The following is a 12,720-nucleotide window of genomic DNA, read 5'->3' as shown; positions in this document are numbered from 1 at the left end:
CAGAGTACCCCTTTAAGGTACCCATAGAGGAGGAGGGGTAAGCTGCTGCCTGGCTGCTCTTTTAGAACAAAAGGGCTGGGAAGTTGAGATCCAACATGCCAGACCCTTTTCTTACTTAATATCTTCTGTCAGGGAAGAGTCTGGAGACCCCCATAATAAGGTGGATCCAGTTGACGTTTGGCTAACGTGCATGGAGACCTCCAGAGACCTATAGTTCAGGAGAAGCAAGATAAGGGCTGGAAACAGACCTATCAGGCTTCTCCTTTGACTAAACTTCAATGTAAACGAGACATGGCCAGCACTATATGTGAAAATAGGAAGCTGTAAAAAAAAACAGAAGCAAGGATAAAAGCAAAATGCTTTAAAGTGTGTCCCTAGTGGGGGGTTTAACTGTACTGATTATGTATACTTTTATAAATGTTTTATTTCCACATTTTATTTGCTGGTTTATTACAGGATGTTATGATTGATCATGACCCTCAGTACCTCATGGAACTTGATGGAAATAAGACATCAGATGAACTCTATGTAGTAAGTTCTTAACAATACATCTTTAGCAATACTATTTGTATAATAATAACAACAAAAAATAATGATAATAATTCACAATTATATGAACACTAAAAAAATTAGGGAAGTATATATCACCCATATATAATTAGGGATGAGCGAACCGTCGGACCAAAAGTCTTCGCTCAATTAGTATGCCTGCGCTGCCTGCGATCCCGGGTGCATAGTTGCGATCCTGGGAATCTGCAGGCAGGATCTTCCAGGGAATTCAAGATACATTCTATGGATTTCCAGGGAATGTATCTTGAATTCCCTGGAAGATCCCGGCCGCAGATTCCCGGGATCGCAGGATTCGCACTGGCTTTCGGACTGAAAGTCCGAAAGTTCCGCTCATCTCTATATATAATTTCCGTACGTATTGAGTCCATTGCCATTTAAATTAATGACACAAAAAAAAAGAAAGGCCATGTTATAAGAACTAAAATCTTACACTTTGCTGAAATATCAAGGACATAATAAAAATTTACGATTGTTAGATTAAGGCCAAAACCACACAATGTCTTTTTTTGGCACTTGCCGTTATATCAAAACAACGGCTGTGGTTTTGAAATAACAGCCAATATTTTGCTGCAAAATTATGCCTGGTCTAAAAAGTAGCCAAAAAAAGACGCTGTGTGGTCATGGCCTATGGCTAGGTTAATACACAGTAAAACCGCACCAGAGAGCATAGTTTAAGGGGTCGCTGGTCTTCACCAGAGCCCACCTCAAGAAGGGATAGATTTGTTGCGGCAGGGGACCCCCTAAGTCACTACCTCTGGCTTGGCTTGCTAGCAGTGGCGGGTGAGATGCAGCAGGAGACACGTAGACAGGACAGCAGAAAGAACCATGGGCTGGAGTCACGGCAGGAGTCATGGGCAGGAATCACAGGCAGGAGAGCTGGGACCGCAATTCTTAGGGTAACATGCACAGAGTCTCCAAAGGAGGGGACAAGGCAGGTGCAGCATTTATAGAGGAGTGCTTAGGTGCATACAACCAATTAAGGGTGGACTGCCTAAATTTCACTGAGCCGTCGTGTGCAGGCCCTAGGAGGCGGGCGTGTGCACTGGTGACGGGAACAGTGAGCAGGAGTGTGGAGCGGTGAGACACCCTGAGAGGCTGAAGAGTAGGTGGAGCTAGGCCCTGGCATGTGGGGTCAGGTGTCCACGTGTACAGGAGAGCCAAGGGAGTGGGTGCGGCAGCGGCCTGGAGCACGGGACGCTGCTACAGCCCTGACAGCAAACACAGCAAATTTACCCTTTACAGTAAATAAGTTTTTTTGTTTGCATACATCTTAACAGTTAGGGGAGTCACTTACTTTTATAAGCAGGGTTCCATTATTGACATGTATTTTTTTAAATCTGTTTTTTTCTTGTATTTTTGCCAGTCATATGTTTTATTATGTCCTTCTTGATATTTTAATAAAAATGGTCCTTTTACTACAGTATATATATTTTTAATAGTAGTATGAGTAATAAACCAAGTATAAGTAAAATGGGCTGTTAATGTAACTAGTACTATATTTAAACCTGCACTTGTGTTTACTTTCTTCAGTCTGTGTTATCACGTTTGGAGTCCTTGGGTCTTCGTCATGGAAGCGCTGTAATGAAGCTTTACAACTCGGAGGAAGAAGAGTCGGTGGAAGGCCTTGAAGGTGTAAGTAACTGGCATTTTATTTCTGAGCCACTTAAAATGCAAAAGAAATACAGTATTTGGAACATGAAAGAATGGCATTTAGGTGGAAAACATCTGGAACAGAAATTGATCAAATCATGGCTGCTAGATATTTGTACAAATGTGACTATACTCATTTATTTCCATCCAATGCTTCAGCATTTGAATACTGGGGGCAGAAGAAGTTGGATGCAGCCCTAGGGAGTCCTGGAAAGCATGGATACCGCTATTGGCCATAGACTATATCCATGTTTTCCCGGACTCCTTAGTGCTGCGTCCAAGCATGCTTGAGTTGCGCTCGTTTGTAGTTATGACATTTAGATGCAACTTCAAGACAGATAGTAGTCAAAAGCCTCACCTCATGTGATGTTATCTCAAAGAAGAACTGCAATGTAATCAAAGTACAATCACAACGTAATGTAGAACAGTAGATTAAAGCAACTGTGTACCCACAATCTGCCTTTTACCTTCAGATAGCTGCTTTTAATACAAGATCTGTCCTGTGGTTAGTTCGACAGGTGATGCAATTATTGTCCTAAAAAAGTCTTTTAAACCTGCAGCCCTGTGTCAAATTGGCGTGGCCTAGAGTGTCTTTGTCTTAGGCTTGCACCACCCCTCCATCCCTCCTCCCCACCCTCCTCATCATTAGGAATGCCCCAGGCAGGATTTATCATATTCATCACCTGTGTGAACACTGCACATGTGTTGAATCGTTAAAGCGCAACTATAAAATATTTTGACCTTTCAGTTTTAGTTAGCTTAGGTCATGATAAGACTTTTTGCAATATACATTAATAACCTAAAATGAACAGTTTTTTAAATACATAAGGCTGATTATGCCCTTACAGCCCTCTCTGGCTCTGATTTATTCCTGCATTCCTGCTGGACACGCCCCCTCCCTGCAGATCCGTCCTGAGTGTACGGACTCTGACAGCAGCATCAGATAACAGCCATGACACATAGAGAGAGACATAAACAAACCCTCCTCCCCCCTCCTAGCAGCAGGTTCTCCCCCCTCCCCTCACAGAGGTGATAGCAGAGCTGAGGGTGTTGTGTGTGAGGAGCAGCACAGGGGAGGAGCTGGATGGAGGGTCAAGTACTCAGTGCTTTACCCAGGGGGGGCATGCCAGCCATGACTCCAATGTACTGCATGAGGGAGAGTGGGTGAGTCACTGAGTGGAGGACTACAAGTCCCAGCACAACACAGCTGTAGTCCTTCCATAGTACATATAACATTCACTATCAGAGGTCTGCAGCAGGTGCCCCCACCTCCATGGCTGACATTATTCTACAGTGTAATGAGAGCAGATGACTGTATCTAATCCCACTGTGTGATACCATCTGCTAGGGCTCTTTATCTAATCTTACATTGTGATACTGTATGCTGGGGCTGTATCTAATCCTGCTATGTGTGATACATCTGCTAAGGTGCTGCTCAGTGGATAGAGGGAGGCAGCCAGGGAGATGAGGGATAGGCCACGCCCACTTTGTCTCAGCCAGGAGAAAAATTCATTTATTCCTCTGAGCCAAACAACTGGTGATATCTCAGCGAGCGTACACACTATCAACGCAGTTTAGGGCTCTTTTTAAAAGGTAACACGAGGGCTTTTTATTTGAGGAATTTCATTTTTTGGCTACTGAAATTATAGTTGCGTTTTAAGGTACCTGTGCAGTGTTCATACAGGTGAGGAATAGGAAAAATGCTGCCCAGGAGTGTTCCTAATGCTGAAGAGGGCGGGGAAGAGGGACAGACGAGGTGGTGAAAGCCTAGGGCACACACATGGCCACGCCAATTTGACACAGGGCTTCAAGTTTAAAAGTTGTTTTTTTAGGACAATAACTGCATCATCAGCCAAATGGATCCCAGGACAGATCTTGAATTAAAAGCAGCTATCCGAAGGTACAAGAGGTTTGGGGGGTCAGATTGTGGGTACAGCTTTGCTTAAAATCGATCAGCTATAAAATAAATAGATGCCTTATTATTTTATAGAGACCCATGGACAAAATTTGCTTAACTAGTGAATTATAGGATTTTTGTTTGTTAATAGGATGAACTGATGAGAACACTGTCGTCTTACCGTATGATTGCTCCAAGATACAGATGGCGCAGAAGCAGATGGGGTACCTACTGTCCTGTAGCCTTGAAAGAGGGATATATTAAGAAAGGATTGGCAGAATTTGCCGTGTGGTAAGCTTTCGGTAGAAAACTATATCCAATCATTGCATTGTTATAATAGTCTGATATAACTTACGTTATTGGTTTTTAGTTTTCTAGATAAAATGTATGTCCTTTCTTCTGAGGAATCATTGATAAAGTTCATGCAGAATCCTCGGCCATACCTTCTTCCTCCTATGCCACTGCCTCCCTGCAAGGTGGCTGTCCTTGGACCAAAATCCTCAGGGAAATCAACAGTCTGCAGATTAATAGCCCACAAATACTCTGGAAAGGTATAAAAGTACAAAATTTTCACAGAAGCAAATGTATACAAAGGCTGCGGTTTGAATGCTTTTATGCAAGTTGGAGAACTCTGAGTTGACTTCTACAAGCCCTAATAAATCATAGCAAAGTGTGTGCACTGCTTCTTGTAATAGATGTAGCTTTTACAGAACCTTCATCTTGACAAGGAATCAAATTCATTCCAGTCAATAAATAATAGGAATTAATCTACACTAAGGGGGAGATTTATCAAAGGGTGTAAAATTTAGACTGGTGCAAACTGACCACAGCAACCAATCACAGCTCCTCTTTCCTTTCAGCACTGCCTAAAGCTGAGCTGTGATTGGTTGCTGTGGTCAGTTTGCGCCAGTCTAAATTTTACACCCTATAATAAATCTCCCCCTAAGAGTTTTCAGCATCTGACATAGTATTACAGTGTGTAATCAATGTGAAAATACAGCATGCAGCAACATTCTGTATCCCACCACTTCTTGGGTCCAAACCATATCACAGTTCATACAATATGTATGTCTTCATTGGTAGAAACAAGTAAAGAAGGAATAAGGGCACTCACCATTAAAAATTTTTCATTCTTTATTTTAATTCATCTTTAAAAGTCCATCGTAAACAAAGCAGGTAACGAGGACGGCAGTGACTTCTCTGCAGCGCAACAGCTGTTTCGCGTAATTAATTACGCATCGCCAGTGTTTTTTTAAGTGATTCCTTCAGCAATTTAATGTGATCTATATTTTTTTTTTTAGGTTTTTGACATGTCTGTGCTTATTATACCATATGTGGAAGAAGCTAAACAAAATGCCATAATAAAAGCTCGTGAAGAGGCCACAGAAAAAGCTATAGAAGCTGTCAGAGAAAAGTTACAGCAAGAGAAATTATTGAAAGCACAAGGTATAAGTAAATGTCACTCATTTCCATTGTATCCTCTCTTTCCTTCTGTTTTTGTTGTTCTTCATCTGTTTTTTGAGCATTAATTACTGATTAGTTACAGGCAGAGATGCAGTCAAATACAAGCAGAGGTTCAAGTCAGGCTCCCCAGTACCTTTCAGCTGTTTGACACAGTATTCTGACACATTGCCCCATAGTCTGCTGCAAAGAAGCAATTTCAAAATTGTGACATTTATAAGGGTTATTCAGAATAAGAAAAAAAACATTACTGGTTTCCACAACTAACAGCACCACATCTGTCTTCAGTTTGTTGTATTGCAGCTTAGTTCCAATGAAGTGAATGTATCTAAGTTGTAACTAGCAGTGTAAATACATGACACAGGGTTTCCACCTCCATGCCTACTTAACAGGAGTGGGGATTAAGCAGCATTATTCTAAAAAGGAGCAGCAGACTAACATATTTTCCGGCGTATAAGACAACTTTTTAACCCCGAAAATTCTTCTTCGAAGTCGGGGGTCGTCTTATACCCTGGGTATGGTCGCCCAATACGGTGGGGGCTCTAAAATGGCCGCATCCCCACCGTATAGGACGACCACTATAAAAAAAAAACAACAAAAAACATTTAACTCACCTGGGGCCCGTTCCCAACCTCCGCACATCTTCTGTCCCGTTCCCGGCACAGGCAGTGTGACGTACCCAAAGCTCTCCCGAGCAGCCAAGTGTTTCATCGGCGAAGCTCTGCTGCCAGGAGATCTTCTGAAGAATGACAGAGGCTTCGTATACTTCCGGAGCCTCTGTCATTCTCCCGAAGCTTCACAAATGAGATGCTCGGGAGAGCTTCGGGGATCCACGGCGCAGTCAGTGTACATCACACTGCCTGCGCTGGGAAAGGGACAGAAGGGCCTGCGCACGGAGGCCTGGAATGGGCCCCAGCTGAGTTAACTGTTTTTTTTATTTTATTTAGCTGCAGTTAACCCCTGCCTGACCGCAGCAGGACTGCGGTCAGGCAGGGGTTAACATTTTCCGGCGTATAAGGCGAACCCCTGACAATCTTCTTAAAAGTCAGGGGTCGTCTTATACGCCCAGTCGCCTTATACGCTGGAAAATACAGTAAAATGTGTAAAAATACCCTATACAGGTATCTTCTTACTACGGAATTAAGCACAGAATTTCTGGTCGCGCCCTGGACTCCGCTTGAAGTTCTGCCTGTTCCATTAACCCTTTGAGGACCAGGCCCAAAATGACCCAGTGGACCGCGCAAATTTTGATCTTAGCGTTTTCGTTTTTCCCTCCTCCCCTTCTAAGAGCTCTAGCACTCTCAGTTTTCTATCTACAAGCCATGTAAGTGCTTGTTTTTTACAGGAATAGTTGTACTGTGTAATGGCGTCATTCATTTTACCATAACATGTATGATGGAATTCCAAATATATTATTTATGAAGATATAAATAGGTGAAATCGTAAATAAGAATGCAATATGGTAAAGTTTGGGGGGTTCCTGTGTCTACGTAATGCACTATATGGTAACAGCGACATGACACTATTATTCTATAGGTCAGTCCGAACACAACCATATGCAGGTTACACAGATTCTCTAATGTTATATATGTATTTTTTTATGAAATCCTTTTTTTTGGCAATTACATATTAATAAAATGGGCCTATTGTGACGCTTATAACGGTTTTATTTTTTCACCTATGGGGCTGTATGGGGTGTCATTTTTTCCGCCATGATCTCTAGTTTTTATTAATACCATATTTGTGAAGATCGGACGTTTTGATCACTTTTTATTGATTTTTTTAAATATATAATGTAACATAAAATCGGTAATCTGCGCACTTTTTCCCTCTTTTCGTGTACGCCGTTCACCGATCACAATGACGCTTGTTATATTTTAATAGATCGGACAATTACGCACGCTACGGTATATTATATGTTTATCCATTTATTTTTATATGTTTTATTTATATAATGGGAAAGGGGGGTGATTTAGACTTTTATTGGGGGAGGGGTTTTGGGGTAGTGTAATAGTGTTTTGAACTTCTTTTTTTTTTACACATTTGAAGTCTTTTTGGGGGACTTTTACATACACTACTTTGATTTATACACTGATCATTGCTATGCCATAGGCATAGCATTGATCAGTGTTATCGGCGATCTGCTCATTGAGCCTGCCTGTGCAGGCTCAGTGTAGCAGATCGCCGATCGGACCGCACGGAGGTAGGTAAGAGACCTCCGGCAGTCCGTTTCAACGATCGGGACCCCCGCAGTCACACTGCGGAGGTCCCGATCGGTAAGTGACAGGGGACTCCCCCTGTCACTTACACTTAAACGCCGTGTCATTGCGGGGGAGGTCCCGGCTGCTGTTTGCAGCCGGCCCCCACCTGCTATGAAGCACGCTCCGCTCCGGAGCCGGGAGAAACACCCAGGACGTAAGGTTACGTCATAGGTCGTCTGGGGACAGACTTCCATGACGTAACCCTACTTCCAGGGTCGTCTAGGGGTTAACTCAAGCTCAGTCTGTCGTCCACCCAAAGAACCTATGTGTCAATTCTTTGGGCGGATCGCTGATTGCACTTGAGAAATAACAATGAGTCAATGAGACAAGCGTAAAATCCGCTGCGGATCCGTTATGTGTGAAGCTACCCTAAAGATGTTAATAACAAATTACACAGAAAATTCTCAATGTTTGGGATATAACTTGCTGTATCTAGATAATAACATAATAAAAATTATTTAAAATATGACAGTTAAGACTTTCTTTGATATGCCAGTCTTTTTCTGCGATAAAAGTTTAATAACCAATATTATCATACTAATGACAGAAGCTCAGGAAGAAACAAAACTGGAAGAAGAACCTGATGAAACATCAAGTCAGGTAGATGAAGACTATAGTAGGAAAGGTAAGAAATGGATGTACATTAGAAATGTTTACATAAGACATTAATAAATATAATATAATAAATTGTGACATGGCTGGATTTTTTCTAATATTTATAACTATGAAGGTTGAATATGGTATAATGTACATACAATTCAACTTTTGTTCTATTCTAAATAGAAAATGCAGAAGAATTAGATAGAACCAAGGAGACCCCAGTGCAGAATGAAGACATGACGGAGAAGACAGAGGAACCAAGTGTCCTTAAAGAAGCAGGTAAAAACTGTAAATGAATAATATTATTACTAAGAATTCTCACAACTTCCCAAACCAGACAAAATGTTTGACAGCATTCAAATATTATACTGTATGCTGTTCTTATAATTCCTTTAAGTTGTCCCTGTCATTATAAAAAACCTTTAACATATAGCATGTGAAATTGGTTATAGGTTGGGTACTGAGTGTTCAGATCCCCACTGATTTCTAAAATGAGCCGGGAGAAGCACACATTTATACACTTCAATCCTCGGCTTGCTGCCTTTTTCATCTTGCTACATGGGCTTATAATGGAACTTATGTCATGCCAGGGAGAAAAGAACACGACTGCATACTTCTACTGGCTCATTTTAAAGATTGATGAGTTAGTGAGTGTTCAGGTCCTGGTTGATCCAAACTTTTTAAAGTTTAAAAGTTTCTTTCTAGTTATAGGTGTAACAGGCAATGGAAGTAGACCATCTGTGCTTCCAAAATGGTTTAGCTTTGGGCCACACCAGGGAGTGGAGTCTAAGTGCCTTCTAGGTCTTCACCCTTTATCCTGTTCCAGGATGCGGAAGCTGGACACCAGGTTGCTCTACAAGTAAACTTAGTTAGCAACTCGGGCTGTGAATGGCAGTCAGCACACTGCCAGGGATGAGAAAGCAATGGAGTAAATCAGGCCGCTCTCCACGCAAAGAATTCCGCAGTTTTTACAGTGTGAACATACCCTAAGAATTTTTGATAAAATACCTCAAGCAGTGTGGATGTAAAAAAGAGTCGAATGATAAATTTCCCCCAAAATGCCTTTGCCTTCTTTAGTCTTTAAAGCGGTTGTCAGGCGAAAATATTTTTCTTTCAAATTAACTGGTGTTATATATAAGTTACATAGATTTGTAATTTATTTCTATTAAAAAATCTCAAGTCTTCCAGTAACTATTAGCTATTATATGTCATGCAGAAGAAATGTTTTCTTTTCAGTCTGACACAGTGCTCTCTGCTGACATCTCTGGCCCAGAAAGGAACTGTCCAGAGCAGGAGAGGTTTTCTATAGGGATTCCCGCAGAAAACCTCTCCTGCTCTGGACAGTTCCTTTCTGGGCCAGAGATGTCAGCAGAGAGCACTGTGTCAGACTGAAAAGAAAACATTTCCTGCAGGACATATAGGAGCTAATAGGTTCTGGAAGATTTTTTTAATAGTAGTAAATAACACATCTATATAACTTTCTGACACCAGTTGATTTGAAAAAAAAAAGATTTTCACTGAACAACCCCTTTAATAAATGAAACCAGCGTTCATTTACTTTGAAGAGTAATGATTTTTTTTTAATACATTGATTTAATAAAGTTAATTAAAACATCATAGAACTTTAAATTTAAATAAGTGTATACTTTTTTTGTTCATGCATTAATTTACATTAAGTGGCAGCAGGAAGGAGTTACAAGGGCCCCATTAGTACCACCAACATTTGTATTTCTGATTCATTGCTGACACACAGCGCTATTAAGAGAAACATAGCAGGCTCAATACACTGCCCCACTTCCACCCCACCCCCGGGGGAAGCTGCCTGTCACTATTGCTGTATGCGTCAGCTTCTGTACAGCAAGGGGTGGTTACTATTGCTATCCGCTAGAGCCACTAGCAGAGCAGATGGTGGTAGTAATCACCGCTTGCTGTGCAGAAGCTGCTGCATCGGTAGTGGTCGTTGCTATCTGAGTACCCCAATAACTTTTTTCTATTTTTGCATCATATTGTAGATGAAGTAGAAGTCACCGCTGATCATCCTCAAGTCCAACAAATGGTAGCGGAAGCTGTGAAACTACTGCAAGAAACCCCAATAACACTAGGTCCAGATGTTTATATTAGTGCGCTGGATAAAGCAATTACAGAGGTATGAATTGTATATGTTACAGTTATATATATTTATTTATTTATTTATTTATTACATAAGGCATTTCCAATATTTTATACTAAAGTCTTCTTTAAATATGCATTTTCAGAATGTTCCAGCTCTGGAAGACTATTAGAGATGAACGAACTGGGTTCGGGTTCGAGTCGATCCGATCGTTCGGTATTTGATTAGCAGGGGCTGCAGAACTTGGATAAAGCTCTAAGGTTGTCTGGAAAACATGGATACAGCCAATGACTATATCCATATTTTCCACATAGCCTTAGGGCTTTATCCAACTTCAGCAGCCACCGCTAATCAAATGCCGAAAGTTTAGGTTCGGATCGACTCGAGCTTTGCAGCAAGTCATGTGTATGACTGCCATCATCTCAAGTTAGAATTACATACTTTGGGGGAGATTTATCAAAACTTGTGCAGGGTAACAGTGTAGTAGATGTCCATAGTAGTAGATGTCCAACTAATATCCCTCTACATAAGTTCTAATTTCTTGTGTGTGTTCAGTATACTATTGGGCTGAATACCACCAGTAAAGTTTAGCAAGTGATCTTTTCCATTTAATTGAAAAAGAGAGGAGTATTGATTATAGATGAGCGTGACACAAGCATTGTTCTCTTTTTGGCTTTTTATTTGCTAAAGTATGTGGATTTCTTCTGAGATTTTTAGCAAAAAAAGGACAGTAAAAAAGGACAGTATCACTGAACTTGTTTTTGTGTAAGTGGGCCTTGCAAACAAATGATACGATGAAAGAAAAATAACACATAATACATTCCTGTAGAAAATGTAAAATATTCCTGAGATGTAAGAAATTAAAAAGGTGTTCATAATGGGAGACACTTCAGAGATACTTTCGTAATACTGCATATGCTTCTTGCCTCAGTTTAAACGGTACTCTAGTCTAGAGAACCTATATTTTAATGTTTTAAGTGTTGCTGGGCATTAATAACAAAACAAGTAATACTCACCTTCCCCAGTCTCCCCACTGCTCCGTTTTCACAGTCTTCTGCTTGCTTTTAAGTCAGCCAATTAAAGACCAAGACAGAACACCATTGTAGTAGTGTGTTACTTTGGAGGAGGTTGAGTAACAAGTGTGGTCACATAACCCTCCATCTGCAGCCATTCTACAGTCCTAGCAGCAGGACTTCCCATGTATGTTACTTCACATATATTTTATCATTATACAGTTCAATGAAGAAAATAAAGAGCGATTTCCTGGTGCCCCCCCTGTTGGAGGATGGGTGTTAGATAATTTCCCTAATTCACCTAACTATTGGATACCTTTAGTGGAAAAGGGACTTCTACCAGACACCGTTATTTGTTTAAAAAATCCAGAAGATAACGGTAAGCAAAATCTTTCTTTTTTCTAGTATATATAACAAAATAACCGTTCTATAAATGAATGTAAATAAAGATAGAAGGGGTATTCCTATTCCAGACATGGATATATCCATAGAAATAAATTTATGTGGCTTCCACCTCTGGGACATGGCATATATCTTAGTATGCTAGATAGTTGTGTATTTTTTTTCTTGATTTTGTTTATATTTACGATCTATGGGTTTACTTCTTATTTACTTCAAAGCTGGAAAAGCCGGGGTGGGGGGGTCGGAGTACTCCTTTAATGCTTTTACAAAAAAAACTGATTTTTGTGCAATGCTCTCACATTTTTTGTACGAAATGCAGGAAAAGTTGAAAATTGTTGAGCAAATAAGTGATTGCTCAAAAATTTGCAACGATCTTACACCAAAGTCTACACAAAAAACATTTCTATATTCCCTGCAGCATCCATGCCCATGAAAGCTTCAGAACCAGCCTTTGTCCATGGAGTATGGTGGAGGATGCGCTGTTGATCGTGATTTTGTGCATGTATTATTTATTGTCTTGCACTGGTCTGAATACTGCTCTATTCCTTCCTTGCAATGTTAATTGCTTTCCACCATACCCATCTTTTTCTCTTGTTGACCTTGTTCTGGGCTGCATATGGTTAAAGTGTATCTGTCATTATAACTTTCAAAATCTAAATCAACAGTAGATGTGATATAAAACAAATTTGCAATTTACATTAATTTTTTTTTTTGTTATCATGGAGAACACAGCACTTCCTGTTTTCTGACTCTTAT

The 12,720-nt window shown here is 40.6% G+C and overlaps 1 protein-coding gene across 2 annotated transcripts in view; it reads left to right on the top strand.

Moving 5' to 3' along the window:
• AK9 (adenylate kinase 9) overlaps positions 1–12,720 on the top strand; it is an 83,062-nt gene that overhangs the window by 27,064 nt on the left and 43,278 nt on the right. For both annotated transcript variants that reach the window (XM_069974826.1, XM_069974825.1), the window contains exons 9-17: positions 457–531; positions 2,101–2,202; positions 4,269–4,408; positions 4,488–4,668; positions 5,419–5,563; positions 8,387–8,464; positions 8,623–8,718; positions 10,452–10,585; positions 11,785–11,941. In XM_069974826.1, coding sequence (XP_069830927.1) covers positions 457–531; positions 2,101–2,202; positions 4,269–4,408; positions 4,488–4,668; positions 5,419–5,563; positions 8,387–8,464; positions 8,623–8,718; positions 10,452–10,585; positions 11,785–11,941 — 1,108 coding nt within the window. The remainder of the gene's footprint in view (positions 1–456; positions 532–2,100; positions 2,203–4,268; positions 4,409–4,487; positions 4,669–5,418; positions 5,564–8,386; positions 8,465–8,622; positions 8,719–10,451; positions 10,586–11,784; positions 11,942–12,720) is intronic.

This window comes from Dendropsophus ebraccatus, chromosome 6 (assembly GCF_027789765.1).
Source record: "Dendropsophus ebraccatus isolate aDenEbr1 chromosome 6, aDenEbr1.pat, whole genome shotgun sequence".
NCBI lineage: Eukaryota > Metazoa > Chordata > Amphibia > Anura > Hylidae > Dendropsophus > Dendropsophus ebraccatus.
Note: the sequence above shows the minus strand (reverse complement) of the source record. Positions and strands in the feature narration are given on the sequence as shown.